We start from the raw sequence: 20,459 nt of genomic DNA, 5'->3' as shown, positions 1-20,459 counted from the left end.
AACTCAGGGTTTGAGCTCTCATTATTGCCGGGACTTCAGCAAAATCAGCGGCGGCTTACATTAGCGGCCGCTCATTGGCTGGGACCCATGTGGACTTAGCCAATGAGCGGCTCCTCAACGTGGGTCCCAGCCAATGAGCGGCCGCTAATGTAAGATATAGCCATCTTCCCAATGGAAATATATAGAACACAGTCCCAGGTATACATATATGCATTAAAATGTTATCAGGCCCACCATTTGGGTGTAGTAGGCATCACCGCTGGATGCCTGTCCGGCGGTTCAAATCCCAACAGCGGCGGCCGGCAAGGGTGAAAATCCAGATTGTCCCTAAAGTAAGTATCGCTAACCTAATTTCCCCCCCAACCCTCCCTTAGGGCTCGCCTAACCCTAATCCCCCCTCTAAGTGCCTAAACTTAACCCCCCCCCCTTCCCTGCAGCCTAAACCTAAGTCCCCTAGGGGGGGTGCCTAACCATAACCTTCCCCCGGGGTGACTAACCCTAACCCACCCTTCCCCTAGCCTAACCCTAACCCTCCCGGGGGGTGCCTAACCCTAAGTTCCCCTGGGAGCCCTAAACCCAACCCCCCCCCCACTCCGGCTGTCCATGCTCGGCATCACTTAGATCAGGATGCCGGGCGCCGGTCTTCCGACGTCTGGTTAATGACAGGCATCGACTTTTCGACGCCTGTCATTAGTACCACGCCGGGATTAGAAAGTCTGGAAGCCGGCGGTCGGGATTTAGACAATCGGCTTCCAAACTACATCCCCACTATTTGCAGCTGATTTATACATTTGATGGTCGGATCTACTCAGCCGCACATTTTGCCACAGTGACATAAAAGTTTTCTACTACACTCCATTCTCATATGCCATTCTCTGCAATGTTCTATGGGGTCAATACAGTTGGCCATTGGGTACTAGTATAATATGGGTCCTTTCTTGCCATCAAATAATAACTTCTGTTCCCTGCCCCTGGAGAAGTAGGTTATGTTTGTATTGGATATCCCAGGCTTTCCATAGGGGACAGAGAAAGTCTAGAAGGACCCGTTCACCTTAGGTGAGCTGGAGGAGAACATTAAATCCACTCCCTCTGGTAAAAGCCCCAGACCAAAGGGCTTCTCCATTAGGTATTATAAAGCTATTCAAGACAATCTTGACTCATTCACTCAATCTTGCCTAAGAGCTTGTAACACCATATCTGACCAGGTCCCTGTTCTCCCACCAATCCGTAGAAGCTCATACCAGTCATCCCTATAGAAGGAAAGGACCCTTCCCTGTACCCCTAGCTACCTACCCACGTCTCTTCTAAATGTGGAGGTGAAAATGTTGGCATGCCTTGAAAAAGTAGTAGCAAAATGACATGCTGTTATCAATGACAATGTTTATATGATACATGTCGGTGACTTAAGCTGGGTACATATTTAATGATGTGTGTACCCAGCGATGTGACTCGCGACCTTCTTGCCGACGGGCCTACATATCGGGGTGCTGGTACACACTAGATGATCCGGTTCCCACAACACAATATTCCATATCCCGCTGCATGGGGCAATCAGGCACATTGTCAAGCCGGTCCTACATGCAGGCCAACCTGACAATGCGACTGACGACCCCACGGTGCGTTGGAATAGGGCAAAGTGTTCTAAAAATCGTCTAGTGTGTAGGCACCTTTAGAACAATATAGATAGCAATACCAGGGTTGATATATTGATTCTAGCCACGATAGGGTATTATGTTTAGAATACAATGCAGTTTTTTTAATTGTTCAGATAACTGTTCTAGACCGCAGATTGAGGGCAGGAACAGTATTGTGTAATGAGTGGTAAAATTATAACAAACTTTGGGGCAGATGTACTAAGCTCTGGAAAGTAATACATTGAAGAGTGATAAACTACCAACCAATCCGTTCCTGTCATTTTTTAAACACAGCCTGCAACATGTCAGTCAGAAGCTGAGTGGCTGGTAGTTATCACTCTCCAGTTTATCACTTGACAGAGCTTAGTACATCTGCCCCTTAAAGTAGAAGAGTGAAATGGAAACAAATATTCTAAAGTAGTTATTCTGGCTACAATTGCTAAATGATAAATGTATGAGTAAACCGACAAATATTTACTGAGTCACAGTTGTGCTAATAATTGATTGAGATACTTGCTACTAATCTTGAATTCCGAACACGTGAACTGATAAAACGATTCATTAAAACAGATATCCAGGCTGCTGCTCTCTAATTACAATTAGAGAATGAGCAGCAATATTAATGCTCAACATAGAGCAACCAATGAATTGCATTAATAAACAAATGAACAAAAGGCACTTGGTTCCACAACAGTTGTATAGAATGTAATTAATAATAACTTATATGGATAGATCACTATAATTTATCCAGATTTACTTTTTGAGACTTGCATTTGTCTCTAACTATCTTTGGACCTGAGGGCTGTATAACAACAGAGTGAGCAATGTTGATATCAGCGGAGTGCAAATAAATGGGACAAACTCAATTAGGGGCGAGGTAAACAAAAACCTTGCACCCCTCGCGTCCAATCGGGTATGCGCACTACCAATACTCAATAAAAAAAAAGTGGTTGTAGGGTTTTCAGAGCTGAAAACCCCACAGCGTGTAAAAAAAAAAAATAATAATAATACTCACGTGTCTTGTCACTGGGGAGGGGGCTACTGGGAGTTCCAGGGGTGGCTATGAGGCGCAAGGGTTGCTGGGTGATGTAGTTCTCCCAGCGCCAGCTATACACTCACATGGGGGGTCACTCACACTCATACACACTAACAAACACTCACACACATTCACATACTCACCCTGCTGCAGAAAACCTGGCTCCCAATGCTGGAGGAAGAAGACACCGCTTCGGAAGGTGAGTAATTAAGGCCGAATGAAGCTAATTGGAAACTTAGAAATCACTGCATCTTATTTTCAGTCCCTTAATGGAATAGCAAAACCCCACGCCTCGGTTTTTTTTGTTTGTTTTTTTTACATATCCCGCCCGCAATTGGATTCTCCCCAATATCTCATATAGTTTGGATATGTAATAATGTGCACACCGAATCCATAAAAACCAATATCGATTTAGAATAGAGATTTGTGTACAATAGTCTGTTCCCTTCCCCAAAAAATCTAATCTGCATACTAAGCATATATCTTATACTAACTTAGCATTTAATTATGTGCATATGTCCAAATGCTATATGCCGAATAATGAATCATCATTACATATATTAGTTATGATCTCTCTTGAATTAATTTTTTGTCTATTTTTGTTCAAGCTGAGGCTTATCACAGATAGATGCAAACTAGGATGCATCAAAAATAGGATCTTTAACTGCTTTGATTGGAAGTGATGTCTATCACACCAATATATAGAACAAGCAAGGTGACACATTAATAGCCAGATGATCATTAGTGGAATAACCTTGGATGTATAAATTAGCAGGATATACCGATAATCATATAATTCTACAAATTTACATCAACATTATTGTGATATGCTCTAATAATAAATGTGTTTATAAGCTGATATTTAAATTGTTATACTGTATGTTTAAGTAATGCAATAACTGGTAATATCTATGTGTGTCTACTATAACACTACAATAATACACTGAACTCATTACGGAGTTTACAGTGAGATAATATTATTAGATGAGAACGGACTTGCAACATTGTATTAGTCATCGGTAGAGACAGTAACAATCTTCTGTGTTCTAGTTAAGGCCCCTACCCACGGAACAATGTAGGTAACGATAAGATCTCGTTAATGATTTCCCTTGAACTCCTCAACACTCCTGGACAAATGATATTGTGCATACACATGGAACGATTGTACAAACAAACGATATAGATGGGTTGTTAACGATTGCAAATCGTTAACACTATATCATTTGGCAGCAAACAACCTCACGATGCATCTTCTGGCTCTCCGTCGGCTGGCACAAAATGGTGGAGGGGAGTGGCCAAGAAAAGTGACGACAAATCGGTCTGCGTACACACGGAACGATGTGTGGCAGATCGTGAAAGACAGGTCGTGATCTTTCTGCATGTTCAAAAGATCACAGACCACGACAAAAGACCAGAGGGAGCGCGCATCAGCATCTTTTTCGTGCCTACACACGGCACTTTTTAAACGATTTATCGTTCCAACCGGTCGAAAATAGCAATATCATTTAAAATATCGTACTGTGTGTAGGCACCTTTAGACAGATCCACCATAATACAGGGTGATTCACAATTAGAATAAAATGAAGTTATACACTGCCAACATATTGTACAGGTAATCCTGTGGTGAATGACTAAACAAATTATACAGTCTCATCTATTTATTTCTGAACAAATCTATTGATATACAGTATACCCACAGTATAGTGATTATTTTAAATCACTTAATTTCTAATCTTATACACATATACTTCTTTGTTTTAAAACTTAACTTTTAATTTGTTTATTGTATATAAAAATTATCCATTGAAGAAAAAAATAATAAAAAGCTATGTTTGAACAACGATTTCTATGTCCCCATGTGCACTGCAACGAAAAAGTCTATAATAATTATTGGATTGAGGGACACCTGTAACATAAAATAAAAGGTCATACTATATTCTAGTTCAGGATAACAGCTTTGTTCTTTTTCAGACTTACTCCGGGCAGTAGGAAGTTATTGCTCGCCATAAGTGCTGCAGCAAAAAAGGCCATTTTACAAGAGTGGATACACCCAATCCCCATCAATGTTCAATTGTACACGGAAAAACTCAGGTTCATTTTCATATGGATTGGGTGGAGGCGTTGTTTGACATGGAGAGGAAGGTCTCTTCCTTTTCTGATATGTGGGAAAGTTTTATTGCAACCGTACCAGCCTCAATGCAATCCCAGAATTTTCATAGGTCTGCGCATGACCCAATGGTATGAGACCCAAATTCTTTTGGGTGATCCTTTCATTGTTTTGCCCGGCAGATGTGTGCCAGATACCCTTCTTCTTTTGTTTTTAGTTGTGTCAATCATTTGTACTCGAATATTGAGCTACATGGAAGCCTTTATATTGTATATATCCGGTTACCGAATGGGCACCTATGGAAGCTACGGTTTGTCTATTGTATTGTATATTGCTTACCAATATATGCGATGTTCATTAAGCTTGATTGATATGCCTTTGTCTTGCAATTAAAAAGAAAAACATTCCAAGATAATTGGATTTACTGGCTTGATCTTAATGGGTCAGCCACTTTGAAATCCCTGAGCGCTCTCACCTCCTCTTTTTATTTTCCTTTTTTCATTCTCTTATCAGAGTGTGTTTCCTGGGCCTCCAACTGTTTGGTTGTGTCATGGTGTGTATGTCACTGGCTTCCATCTGTGTGTCCTTCTCTTCAGCCAAACTTCTAGGGCCCGATGCTCTTCCCACATAGTTTATCCCAGGTTATTACCCATTGGTGCCATTTGTAGATGACTTATTCTTTCCCTCCCCCCTTTATGTTCTTGCCCTCCCCACATTATGGGTATGGTATCTCCCTGCTGCTTTCTGTCACGTACAGCACTGAGTTGGTATGACTATGGCATGCTCCACCGTCTGCCTTGATGGTTGGGCTGATCTTTTTTATTTTTGTCCAGTTAGCTGCCTTACTATTGTTTCATATCTGCCCTCTGGCTGGGCTGCCATTGTCTTTATTGTTAAATGTTCACATTGCTCTTTTGCACTCTTTGAACCCAATAAAGAAAATTTGCATTAAAAGACCAAAAGTTTTGTGCCTATAGGCACTAAAGAAGTAATGTTGGCTTTAGCTATTTTCTATGGTCTCAGTTACTTATGAACATCTCACTGCATTTTAGTCATTGTAAAAGCTAATGTAATAAACAGCACTTCATTTGCAAATAAACGATCTATGTAAAGAATAATTATGCTTAAAAATATAATTATCAACAGATACTTTGCCAAAAAGAATATATTATACAAAATGAAAATACATACAAATTATAAATGTTCATAGAAAAACAGATTTAATAAATTAAGGAAAATATACCAAATAATGAATAGTCTCCTGTAGACTATTCCAGAATGGTTGTAGCATGCATGTCTCTGGTCATATTTGATTTTTCATTGAGTTTTGACTGAAGCAGTGTATGCTCTACAACACCAATCCTAATGTCCATCTGTACTGTCTCTTGTTTAAGCTTCATCAAACCTTGTTTCATCTTCACAAGTGGAGCTGGAAAATAAGGGATATATAAAAACCAGTGATTATATTATGTACAGAGGCATTCCAAATAAGAAATACGAGATACAGTAATCATGCAGCCACTGATCTGAGTTGCACATACATACTGTATAGTGATCTAAAAGGGCAAGTAAAACACAAATTCTTATACATGAAAGGCTGAATATTACAGATCTAAATAATATACAATGAATTAGTTTTATATGTAATGAAATATTGTTTATCACACTTTGTCATGCTCTATGCGGCAGATTTCCATGTTACAAGGGTTATCTTCATTACTATAGCAGGTATATATTCAGGTTTGGATTGGTGGAATCTCTATGGATACTGTATTATTATAAGTGGAAGGGGCTTAATCTGTCTGTAATGGAGGGAGGGGGGGGGGGATTGTTAAGAGCTGCAGTGGAATAGTTAACAATAATCAATGTATTTGGCCAATTTTGGTGTTTAGTGGTCATTTAACATATGTGTACTGTCCTAAAATCCATTGCAGTCAATGCATTGCTGTGGGGTCTGGTGTGGACAAGGTTTGGCAGTATGCAGGTGCCTATGATTGCTGGGAAGCAAAGGCTGCAGGAAAAACTTACAATATCACATCTGTAACTAGTGGCTGCTGATTCCCTAAGATTGTTTAGGAGTGCAGGGAAGCACTGACACCACAGTGACTGAGGGATGAGAGCAAATGCTTGAAGAGTTCTCATCATGCCCAGTAGGCCCTACTCAAACCCGTGTGGTTTGAGGCTCCAACCACTGTTACCCACAAAAAAAAAAACACAACAATATATAAACAGGAATGTCAGAAAAATATAAATCGAGGTACATACTGAAATCTACAGATTGCTAAATAATGTAAAAGCTTGTAAGAAATATAAACTAGGAGTATGTGTATACTGGAAATAGCCATTTACTCTATGGTTCTACAGTAAGAATCATACTAGAGTAGGCCTTAAAAAACATGTAACCACAAAGTGAATCATACATGTTATTATCAGTACTTTAACTACTGCATCAGAACATGAAGAAGGCATATGAGACAGCCTAGAACATTGGATAAAAAAGCAGGCAGAAATCAGGAAAGGGTGCTTTTTTGGTAAAACAAGGTCATGGAACTGTATATTGTAAGCACAATATGATAACTTACTTCCATCTGTGATACTACTTCCTTTCTCTTCAATTTCCTGCTTTACTTTTTCTAACTCATCATTCAGCTTAAAAAAAAAAAAAAAAAAAAAAATGCAGTGGAGTAGATTTTGTTTTCATTATAGTTTACATTCACTGTGACTACTAAAAGAACTGTAACAGAGAGCCAACATGCTAGATCTGTTACGCAAACTAACAAATTACAACAATACAACTGGGAGGATTGAAAACTGGGGAGGGGTAAAAGTGTCCACAGCTAGTTTTACTAGCAGCACAAAAATAATCAGCATAAAAGTAAATCCTGGCCTGTCTGGCTCTAACTAAAAAGATGATTCCCTCTCTCTCAGAGTAGAGGGACCTAATCTCCCTCCCACATAACAGAGTCTTTAGCACAGCACTTACATTCAGTAATCAGTGTCTCTTAACAGGCAGTGAGAGATTGACTACAGAGACTGACACGCCCTTTATCAGCCGCTCACAGGTGGTCTGGCAATCAAGGCTGCTAATCAGTTTTTGTCTACTAGACATTTTTATCTATCTACAGAAAGTATCAAGATGAATATATACATTGCGTGCTATTACATATCTTCAACTATTATTATTCAAAAATGTTTCACCCATCTATTGTGACACATCCAGCCTAAATGTGTCACCCACAGATGTGTCATTTCTCATGGTGGTATGTTGGAAAAATGCAGCCATGAAAAAATATAAAGGCTTTACCTCTGACAGGATTCTCGTCTTTTCTGTAACTTTTGTTGTTAATTCTTGGTATTGCTCTTTCAACTAAGAGGAGAAAAAAAAAAACAACTAGACTGTAAGAAAGCATTTTATCTGGTCTACACCGCACTTTTTCACCCACACAGGTAAATAATGTCAGTGTGTTATTTTATTGCCAGCACAAACAGGAATAGAGCTTGATATACACAAATTCTATTTAGCAATTCATGCCATGAGAAAGTTTAATATCACAGCGCAAACTACACTTTAATAGTTTCAAACACTGTAGAGCAGTAAAAGTGATATTTACATTAACTATGTAGAAACAGTCACTTAAATCAATTACTGCAATTGACTGATTCTACATTGTACACATCTTTAATACACGAAATGTGTGATATGTACATCACCAATATTAAGCTTTCTCAACATGTGGTCTTTATGGGGTGGCACTAGAGTAAGAAATTTAGAAAGATTGAGATATACAGTACTGTGCAAAAGTTTTAGGCAGGTCTGGAAAAAAAATGCTGCAAAGTAAGAATGCTTTTAAAAATAGAAGTGTTCATTTATTTTTTATCAATTAACAAAATGCAAAGTGAATGAACAGAAGTGAAATCTAAATCAAATCAATATTTGGTGTGACCATCTTTTGCCTTCAGAACAGCATCAATTATTCTAGGTACACTTGCACACAGTTTTTGAAGGAAATAAACTATTAGCACTTCTAGTTTTGAAAGCATTCTTACTTTGCAGGTTTTTTTCCACACCTGCCTAAAACTTCTGCACAGTACGGTATTTAACCATAGTTTTCCTGTGTTTTCAGGTATCCTTTCTAGTTCACCCTCTAACTGGTCACCCCTTACCATGCGCTTACGGGCAGGGAACTCTTCCCTCTTGTTCTCCCTTTAGCACTATCCAGTCACCAGTGCTCTGCCCTAGTCTCCTATTCCCCATCAGCAACTCTGACACTGTTTGCTTTCCCAGGTTCCCTGATTTGTGAACTCACCCTCTGCTTACTCCTTCAAGATGCAGAGAGTTGCCCTACAAATGCTCCTGTTATTGTTCTATTCAGTTTTACCTATGCTATGATTTTACCTATGCTATGTATTTAGGCTATGATTGCCTATTGTGTTTTGTACTTATGATAGTTTATTACTTAAAACACTGCTATGTGAACTGTCCTGTACGGTACTGTAGACACTTTTTGATGCACTGCAATAAAATAAGATAACAACCACCACCACAATGAGGGTTGTTAAACATTCAAATAAACATTTATTTTGTGAAATGGATTTTTTTAGTGATCAGCATAATCGAAGAATTGTAACCTCCAACACAGTGATGTGTTTAGCTCACCATCACAATTATTTCACATGCTCCAACCATTGTTATCCCTATAGTCTTAAATACATCCCCACAGTAGTAGCCTTATTTCAAGACATCAGGATGATATTAAGGCAGCTAATGACTTAAACTGGAGATCTCCATATATTGTAAAATGCTGCAGGCCTTTATAAAAAGAAAAAAAGATATTCTGTTTATAGCTTACAAGGTGACATCAGTTACTTTGCTTTCCCTAGGACAGCATTAGCATCATACCTACTCTGTGACAGTACAGCAAAAATTACTTTAGCAAGAAAACATTTAAAGGGTTAGGTAAATATATAACGGGAAATGCACAATTTTGTGTGTACCTCACTCAGTTGGGCTTGTGCAGTTCGATACTCTTGGACCAAGGGATCCAGCTGATTATTTATATACCTCTCACGACTGCCCACTTTCTCCAATGTCTTACTGATCTCATTGTGGAGCTTGTCCAGGTAACCCTGAGGAAAGATTTGGTACAAGTTCACTGAAGGAGAGAGTCAGATCAGAAGTGAATGGTCGGGATATTTGCAAAGAATGACAAACGGTAATAAACTTTACTGCATCTGTATGCAATGTTCTTACACTTCTGTCTACACTGTGATAGAGACTTTTATAAGGCTAGTCATTCATGTTTACATCACACTTCCTTCTGGTTCCTTTCTTACCTCTCATCTTACACAAATAAAATAAAATTAACTTAAAAACACCTTTGTTTCTTTTAACGATGTTTCAATGCCATCTTTGTGTTGATGCATTTGGTCGACATGAACCCTCCAGTCCTGAAAATGAACATAAGTATTTGGTTAATCATGTAATCCACATAAAGTAGTTCAACAATACAATAAATATAACTTCTCTCACTAGCACATTGTATTTAACAAATATATATATCAATATCATTGTTTATATTACACAGACAATAATTATACAATATGTAAAGTGATTGAAATAGATCACATATTAGGCTTACTTATTAACACACAATATCTCCTTTCATTGGCCATTCAGAGACAGACTGAGTTTTTGGATTATGGTTGTTATGGGTTACAGCTCACCTTGTTATCCGTTCTGACTGTGACTTTCAGCTGTGGAAGAACACGCTCCACCTCCAGGTACCATTCTGTTGCATCGGTATTAGACTCCAAAATCTCCTCTGGCTTAGAGAAGTCACCAGCATTCTACAGGAGAAAAGATATTGGTGTGTGTTAGCACTGTAAGCAAACAGTATGGGTCTAGAGTGTCTGTACAGTTTACTAACAGTATACGGGAAGAAAGAAACAATGGTAAGCACATATTCTTGTGTATGTGTCATCGTTACTATGTTCAATTATCTATTCTGTACAAGATCCCCCCATTGTTTCCCTCTTCTCAATTTATTTTATAGGAATATAGCCAATAAACATATTTGTTTACTTATTTAGTTATTCATTTAAGAAAATTACTGTACATGTAATGCAGACACAAAATGCTCTTAATATAAAAAAATACTTGCCAATTTGTTAGTTTGTGCCTTAAGAACATTTAAATCTATGAAGTTTTCCTCATCATCGGACTCTTCCTCCTGACAAAACACAGTAAAATGTTAGCTTTATACACATGTACATGCCCAAGGTCCGGATTTAATTACTTGTGTTTTCCATACTGTCCTGCTTTCATTTCCATCACATATCCTGGGTTATTTTTGCTAAAATAAAGTTGTCATGCGTTAACTCCGCAGTGTGTGAACTATGTGACGTGCATGACAGAGAGGAGAAATCAACCCGAATCCTCAAAAAGGGGGCAAATAAGATAGCAGGATAGTGCAGAAGGCTGTTAGTGGCCCTACGCAAAGTATTAGTGACCGTTATATGGGGGCAAATAAGATAGCAGGATAGTGCAGAAGGCTGTTAGTGGCCCTACGCAAAGTATTAGTGACCGTTATATGGGGGCAAATAAGATAGCAGGATAGTGCAGAAGGCTGTTAGTGGCCCTACGCAAAGTATTAGTGACCGTTATATGGGGGCAAATAAGATAGCAGGATAGTGCAGAAGGCTGTTAGTGGCCCTACGCAAAGTATTAGTGACCGTTATATGGGGGCAAATGGTTGATTTCTGCAACTTTTATTATTGAGGGAAAAATGATACTAGCAACTGTATTTCAGCAAAAAAAAAGGGCTTACAGACACATTAATATGTCACTGTTGTGTTTTTATTTAAGTGTTTACATACAAGTTTGTAAAATATTGGAAAATACTCGGTCAACTCCCATCTGCAAGTTCAAAAACCCAAATCCTACCAATACAGCACCTACATGTTCTACATCATCTGACCCATTTTTCAGCTTTTTAGAGAATATAGGTCTTCATTGGTCAAATTTTACTATTTAAACAACCCTAAATAAATGATTATTCATTGGAAGGGATGTACCAGAAATACTGCACTGTGTCCTGACATTTTTACATTATAATAAAGACTTTTTCATAGTTATCACCTAGCCTGGAGGTGTGAACTAAAAATTACAAAATATCCAATTGAACAGTAAAATGTCCCAGCTGCGGGTTTTATCTGCGGTAAAAATATTTGTGCGACCTTGCTTGCTGCTAATTCAATCTGTTCCTTAGAGCAAAAACATTTGTTGTGGATAAACTCAAATTAGAAAGAAGAATGAATATAAAAAACAAACAACAAATAATAAATGGCAATAAAGATCATGAAGACTTGTTTAAGCGCTGTTTACCTCACAGGTGTATTGCTACAGAGATGAGTGCTACTATGCTGGCCACAGACGCTGTAATACTGGGCAAAAGTGGACAGGATAATTATTGGTTATATTAGAAAACGTGTTCAGAAGACGAGCACTGCCAGCCAAACTGTGCAGTCATCTATCGCTCTCTATGTAAGGTGCCAAGAGGACCAACCAAAGACATAAATGAACTAACAGTTAGACCCAGTGACTAAAGGCTGAATCTTGTCCTAGTTAGTGGCCAAACTGGACAGTGAACATGATGCTTGGCACTCTGGCTAGGTAGTATGATGGCATTGTGTGGCCAGTTCTAGATAACCATGCTTGTATTCTTCTGTTAATCATATAAACTAAAATTATTAGTGCTTAAATATAAAGTTACATTGTAGCAACACTAAAGTTGTGCCAGTCGCAGAACGGGTTTGGTACGGGATGCCGACGCTCGAGATCCCGGCGGTCAGAATCCCGACGCCTGGAATCTGACAGGTGTTGGGATTATGGCGCCGACATTCTGATGCCTTGGAGAACAACTGGCAAAAAAAACACACACTGGAATGTACATAGAAAAGTTATTCGATTATCAATATAAGATGATACAAATAATGGCAACAAATCCGCATTTATGGCATTATTCATGGAAAGGATACAAGTCATATTTAACTGTACATATATATTTATCTTATACTCACAGCAATTTCATCTTCTATTTTATTTAATGTTAGCTCAGCATCATCTTCCACTACAACCTCTTCATCTAGCTCCTCTGAGGGGTAGACAGGCCTGAAATGTAGAACCTCACATAGGAACATAGAATGCAGCACTGTACAGCCATTAACTTTATTAAGTGCACGTTCCCCATTCAGTTCTCAGATTTTCTTTCTTGTACCCCTTTGTCAATTATTATTACATATGTATTATAATTTTGTAGTAGAAATCTAATAAATAATAGGTCCACAGGACATAAGCCTCCTGGGAGATTACACATACCTTCCTAAATCCAAAAGACAGCTAAAAAAATTAAAAAGCATCCCAGCCTAAATGAACAATTTACCCACAGAGCATCCCAACACTGCTTTTGTCACAATACACTGCAACACCACAATTCACTTCTCAATCCAGCAATATTAACGCAACATCTTCACAATGCAATTCCTCATTTCACACAACCTCCTTTGCATCAATACAACATTTTTATTACAATAAAACACTAAAGTAACATGTGGCAATATCGGATTGCCACAAACGCCAACTTGTTTCACCACCATTCAAAAAACTACTAAGTAAAGATTCTTGGCATGCAACGCTGGTGCCAGTGCTGCGATGAATACATACTGAACATGCACTGTACAAGTAAAATAATGGTGTATGAAGAAGCCTAGGACAGCGCGTCTCATAACCCCCAGCCTAAACATTTCATATCTCCAGGGAAAACAGGGAACCCTGGTAAGAACTGCTGGTCTAGAACTTGTGTTCATTCTAGCACCCTGCACCTGTCATAACCTTTGCAGTTCCTCTTTACTGCCTGGGGTGTCAATCTCTGCTCTGGTGCTTCTAGCATACTCTGGTCTGTATCTCAGCAGTTTGTTGCATTAGCTGATATATAGTCAATAACTTACTTGGTATTTTAAATGTGAAAATAAAGTGTACCCCGTCCACAAAATGTCAGAAAGGGATCCAGGGAGCCCCAATGTTCCCCCTTGGCTGCGCATACACTGGATAATTTACATTTTGACTGTATAATACTAAGGCCCGTATTCAATGTGAGATAATACTAAGGCCCGTATTCAATTTGAGGTGAAAAGTCCAGACTTTTCGCCTCCTTCGCCTGTTTTCCAGGTGGAAAAGAATCGCACGTGTGCCCGCTATTCCCAGTATTCAATTCCAAAGTAGGCGAAATCGAGAACAGGCGAAACTTGGATCGGCAAAAAAATACAGGACTTTTTGGGAAATAATTGTAGGGCCCTCCTAAAGATGTCCAGACCTCTGGGATCACTATGGGTACCCCCGTTTTTGCCTGCAGAAGAAAGTCTGCTTTTTAAATAGATGCGTCAGGTGGTTATTTTTCCCGACATTGAAGAAGTGATGCAGAAGAGCACTTAGGTTTTTTTTTTTCGTTTTTAAAAGTGGTCCCATCAAATTTTGGGTACATGAAAATGGGGGTAAGCATTTTTTTTAGGTCCCTAAAGTTATATTTAAAAATCTGCAAAATTGCACCTACCGCTTGTCCGCGCAATGAAGAAAACACCTGCCGCATAAATGGGGACCCGACCTGAATTAATTTAGATAGTTTGGCACCCTGTTCACCTATTTTTTTATTTTTTTTTAACCCCCAAAATCAAACAATTTTTTTGGGGGTGTCCCGAATATTTTTAAACTTTTTTTTGACACAGTTTAACTTTAGGGGACTGTCTTAAGGCTGCAATAGGGTTCCCGCAATGCTGTACCCCAAAACCGCAATGCTGTACTTTTTTCCGCCTGCTATTCAAAGTGAAATTTTTTCGCCTATTGCATTGCATTGATTTTCCGCCTAGGCGAAAAGTCTTCCAAATTGAATACGGAGGAAACTCAAAACAGGCGAAAATGACGTCATCGGCAAAAAAGTATCGCGGAAACTGACTTTTCGCCTCAAATTGAACACGGGCCTAAATTGGAGATAGAAACAGGCACGTGGCCTGGACAACTTACTTTGGTATATTAAATGCCAGAATATTTGCCCAAGGTTATGGTTTTATTTTATCATTGGCAGTAAACAAAAGTATGACATGGAGGGTGTGTCACAACATAAAAAATTAGTAAAGGTGACAATGTTAAAGTGAAGATTTCAAAATAATCAATACAATACATACAATGTGAGCACAGTCAGGAATGGCATATAATAAGCCTAGTTACTATGTAACATTACATAATAAATGTATTTACCTTTCTAGTTCTGTTGCTATAAACAATGGGAGTATTACATGTTCACTTCATATGATTAAATCACATTTTGTATAAAAAAAAAAAAAAAAAAAGAAAGAAAATAACTTACCTCTTCCAGATGAATCCTATATGTTTTAAAGCTTCCTCAGCTAAATAATCAAGTACATAGCAAACTTGTTCTCCATAGCCTGCCTTCAATTTGGAAGGGGGAAAATCCGCTGTACCACCCTGAGAAATATAAATAGCAATGAATACATGATGCAACTTTATAGCGTTCTAGGCTTTAATCAGGAGAGGGAGCTGAGAACTTACTAATGAACGCAACTCTGTGAGAATTTTGGAAATAATTGCATTTGGATCATCATATTCTTGGGGCTGTTCAAAATAGTGTCCAGCTTTATTTATGAGCCAAGCAGCCAGGGTGGCAAACATGAAAAACTGCTCCCCGGGATTTGTTGCCAACGCAAAATACAGCCTGTTAACAAAATAATAATTAAAAAAACACATTACAAACATTTGACCGCTATCAGATATTTAGGGTAAAAGATTGTTCATACAATGGAGTCAATTCAATCAAGAGCGAGTAGGGTCCAGCAAGCCATGTTCACAGTGAATTTGGATTTGTTTGTGCACACCCTTGAGCAGGTGAGAAGGTAGGAAAACTCTTTATATTAAGGAAACCATTTCAGGAATTTTCATGCACTTCTCCCAGGTCATTTTATGTAGAAAGAAGCGCAACATTCTGCGATTCGTCATTTCTAATGGAAACTCGCATTTCTCAGGTGTGTGCATTGCCATTATGCATGCCAGTTTTATGGTGCGAGTTCACTTTTGCAAACTACCATCTAATTGAATTGACTGCAATGTGAGGTATAGGCAAATGGAGTAAAATATACAATGTAGTAATTAGAATCTTTAAATATAAAAAAAAGCAAAGACAATGCTATGTCCTCCCTTATGAGATAGGGATCTTAGACAATATTTATACATAATCCATACCTTGACACAGGCCTCATGTTGTGTTTTCTTAGTACTTCCTCTTCATAGTCAAGTAATTTCAATTTCTCTATTAAGTCTTCCATGAGGGCAAACACCTTGAAAGCAGCTCCAGGGCCTTGGTCATCATCTTCCATTCTTCTACTGTCTTCTGCCATTATCAGGCAAAACCAGACAGCTCTTCTACTTCAATTAGTCCAAGAAAATGTTTTACTCCTCTCGCGGACTTGTGCTCATGCTATATAATTAAATTATCACATTGACATAGTTACAAAAAGCTTACATAAAACACATTGAGTGGTATATGTATTCATTTTCAATCAAAACTGCTTTAAATATTTTCTGTAACTTTTTAGCAACACACATTGAGGGTGATGGTCTGGAATTGCCAGTGTTCGGACCTTTTCCCCAACAACTCACAACACTGCAGATTTTACTTTGTAGCACATAGAGGGGAACAGGATAATATGTGGTGTTACTGTATTCTCTGCAATTTATGCTATTATGCATATCACCAAGAATTGAATCTCGCCATTGTGTTCTAAGTATAGAATATCTGATTCTCCTAAACAAATATGTTTCAAGTAAACCAGAGGCAGGTAACCTGGCTTCCCAGCTGTTAAGGAGATACAAGTCCCAGCTTGTTGTACAAATGTAGTCACATTTGTAAGCCGTGGCTACTTTTTTTGAGCCAATCCTTGATTTTATAGATGTGGCAATGGAAAGGTTTGCCCTTAAGTAATTTTCAGGGATTGGGTGTGGGGTCCCGGCGCCCAGAATCCCGATAGGTTAGGATACTGACAGCTGTGGGTCAGTTTTCTAACCCTCCCCCCCCAGATGCCTAAACCTAACCTCCCTCCTAGTGCTTAACCCTCCCCCTTATGTCTAACTCTAACTCTTCCCCTAAGCCCAGTACTTACCACCAGGATTCTGACAAGTGTCGGGATTCCGGGGCCGGCAATCTGAGTGCCTGCATCCCACACATCTGGATTTTGACCGGATCCCATTTTCAGAATTGACCAACAGAACAATACAATTCCTCTTATTCCCCATGCAAATCTTACCATCTATTCTTAGGGGTATATCTACTAAAATGAGAGTTTTTACAACTGAAGATGTTACGCATAGCAATCAATCAGATTCTACTTAACATTTAACTAACACCTTCTAGAAAATAATAACTAGAATCTGATTGGTTGCTATGGGCAACATCTCCACTTCTAAAAACTCTCACTTTAGTAAATATACCCCTTACTCTCTAAGCTTTATGTTTAACGTTAACATTCATGGAAAACAGTTACAAAAGCTTACAGTATAATCACTCGCAGTTAACAGTACAAAATTGGAACTGTATTACAAAGATCACTGAGACAGTACTGTCACGGTCTCAGCTTGGAAAGGATATTATGATGATATTAACTATGCATGTTCATGAGAAGTGTTTTTTCCTTATTGTATGTAACTATACATGGATCAGGCATCTTTTTTTGGGTAAAATTTTGAATTTTTATAAACTAGTTCCAGAAGCAAGAAAAATCAGTGATATAATTTTAGAAATTAATAGAATACTTGTCGGGAGTATGGAAACTACTATAAACTTTGTATCAACTTGTAATCTTAAGTGAATACTGGCAGCTTTTGTCATAAAAAAAACAAAAACGAACACTGCGGGTGATTCAGCCTCAGACAGATGATATTACAGCTGCTAACATGGTAGTAGTTACATTAGCACTATTATGGTAATGCAGCAGGAGACATCACACCCCCTGCATGCATACTGATCCAAACTGCTTCCATGGATGCGGCACTGGATCACCTGCGGGATCCTCGGCCAGCTAAGTGACCCCCCCCCGGGCAGTGTTGATTGTATCATCTTCAGTCTAGGGATTGATATCGATGATTAAACCATTGAAGGATGATGGTTTCACACAGTTGGGTGGAAACCATCAAGGGTTAAGGACTGCACATGTGCAGATGACAGGAGCCGTGGCCACATAGACGCAAAGAACGGAAACCTCCATCATAGGGCCTGCTAAAACCATGGCCACTGGATGCAAACCATTGATGGATGGATTTCCATCTGACTATGGCCATTTCTAGTTCAACTTATTCCCCCAGGAATGTGGCTGGTTCCCCACACTGCACATTACACGCTGGGCTCTGTTAGGGCCACAGTGGGGTAATAGCACATATGACATAGCCAGCAAGTTGGTAAATCACAGCAATGGAGAGAACCATGCAACAATAGCAATGAGAAAAGCAACCGTAAAAGCGTTCTACAAACTCTGACAGCTAATGCATGCCTTCTAATAGATATGTGGCTGCTACAGGGGCATACACAGTATAAAGATGCTGACATGCTGAAGAACTGATCCGAGACCCCCCAGACAGGTATAAAGCAAGCTGTGACTACCATCGGGACAGATAGCGCCACCATTCCGCCTTACCCTCCATGTTGCCACAGCGCCTATGTGGCCGCTAAACTCGTCTCCAGGCAACGTGACGTCACGCTCTGCGACGCGAGATCGAAGGCGCACGGAATGAGCGTTGAACACCTGCTGTCTCCATATTTGCTGTGGGCAGTGACTGGGTTATCAGTGTCTTCTGTGTAGTAAATGGACAGTGTTTGACGTGACGTTATGGATACAGTAGCCAGTAGCTTTTAACTATACAGTTCGTAAAAAGCATTCATAGCTGACAGTACAATTATTAATTGTTATGCACTGTTTATTATAGAGTACATAGGAACTACAACACTGAAACACTGCAAAAACAGTTCAAAAACAATGGCTAAAGTGCCCATTTTATATATATATATATATATTTATATTAGGGGTGTGCACCGGCCACTTTTCGTGTTTTGGTTTTGGATCTGGATCTTTCTTCGTGTTTTGGATCTGGATTGGTTTTGCCAAAACCACCCTTCCGTGTTTTGGGTTCTGGGTTTTGGATCTGTATTTAAAAAAAAAAAAAAGCATAAAAACAGCTCAAATCACAGAATTTGTGGGTTTTTCTGCTCATATGCTATTATTAACCTCAATAACCTTAATTTCCACTCATTTCCAGTCTATTCTGAACACCTCACAATAGTGTTTTTATATCCAAAAGGTTGCACCGAGGTAGCTGGATGACTATGCTAAGAGATACGAGTGGGCGGCACAAACACGTGGCCCATCTAGGAGTGAAACTGCAGTGGCAGACAGGATGGCAGTTTCAAAAACTAGGCCCCAAACAGTACATAATTCAAAGAAAAAAAAGGGGTGCAAGATGGAATTGTCCTTGGGCCCTCCCACCCACCCTTATGTTGTATAAACAGGACATGCACACTTTAACAAACCAAACATTTCAGCGCCAGGGTCTGCCACATGACTGTGGCTGAAATGATTGGTTCGTTTGGGCCCCCACAAAACAAGCTAGCAATTAATCTGTCCCTGCGCAAACTGGCTCTACGGAGGCAAGATGTTGTCCTCATCCACCGATTCCTCACCCTCTTCAGTGTTGTGTACATCCTCATCCTCACAGAGTATTAATTCGTCCCCGCTGGAATCCACAACCACAGGTCCCTCTGTACGTTCTGGAGGCTGGTCTCCCTGGAAGAGTTGATAATTCATTTTATGAACATCATCTCCACATTTTGTGGAAGCAACCTCCTACGCCTTTCGCTGACAAGGTTCCCGGCTGCACTAAACACTCTTTCGGAGTACACACTGGAGGGGGGGTCAACTCAGGTAAAATAGAGCCAGTTTGTACAGGGACCTCCAAATTGCTTCTTTTTCCTGCCAGTACAGGTACGGACTGTCTGACATGCCTACTTGGATGCTGTCACCGATGTAATCCTTTAACAGACAGACGCATGCTTGTCGCTGCTGCTTTAAGGATGCAGGTGCGGCTACAGCCCACACATTTCACAAAGACAGAAAAAAAGAAGAATTTTTTTTATTGTTTGTGGAGCGCACTTTGAGGGTTACACCACCCTTTAACAGACAGACGCACGCTTGTCGCTGCTGCTTTAAGGATGCAGATGCGGCTACAGCCCACACATTTCACAAAGACAGAAAAAAAAAGAAGAATATTTTTATTGTTTGTGGAGCGCACTTTGAGGGTTACACCACCCTTTAACAGACAGACGCACGCTTGTCGCTGCTGCTTTGAGGACAGTATCATATGCAGTGACAGTAGACTTGTCAGAAATTGTTGGCACGTCCTTCAGTCCGGACCAGATGTCCAAACCGGCCCTTGACTTATGACACAGGCGCACGCTTGGCGCTGCTACTGTGTTGATGCACGTGCGGCTACATCGCACACAAGTCACAAACACATAAAAAAAATAGTTTTTTATTTTTTGGAGCACATTGAGGGTTACACCACCCTTTAACA

The 20,459-nt window shown here is 39.5% G+C and overlaps 1 protein-coding gene across 1 annotated transcript; it reads right to left on the bottom strand.

Annotated features, from left to right (window-relative positions):
* Positions 1-4,345: 4,345 nt before the first annotated feature.
* Positions 4,346-18,614, bottom strand: IFT57 (intraflagellar transport 57). The gene is made up of 12 exons (XM_088481109.1): positions 18,530-18,614; positions 16,086-16,320; positions 15,399-15,561; positions 15,196-15,314; positions 12,857-12,947; positions 10,939-11,007; positions 10,502-10,624; positions 10,154-10,225; positions 9,773-9,904; positions 8,082-8,144; positions 7,360-7,426; positions 4,346-6,206 (listed from the first exon to the last, which is right to left on the bottom strand). The coding sequence occupies exons 2-12, from the start codon at positions 16,238-16,240 to the stop codon at positions 6,046-6,048; spliced, it is 1,215 nt and encodes a 404-aa protein (XP_088337235.1). The 5' UTR covers positions 16,241-16,320; positions 18,530-18,614; the 3' UTR covers positions 4,346-6,045.
* Positions 18,615-20,459: the final 1,845 nt, after the last annotated feature.

This window comes from Taudactylus pleione, unplaced genomic scaffold (genome assembly GCF_031769625.1).
Source record: "Taudactylus pleione unplaced genomic scaffold, aTauple2 ptg000265l, whole genome shotgun sequence".
NCBI classification, from domain to species: Eukaryota; Metazoa; Chordata; class Amphibia; order Anura; family Myobatrachidae; genus Taudactylus; species Taudactylus pleione.
This window is presented reverse-complemented; position numbering and strand designations above follow the sequence as displayed.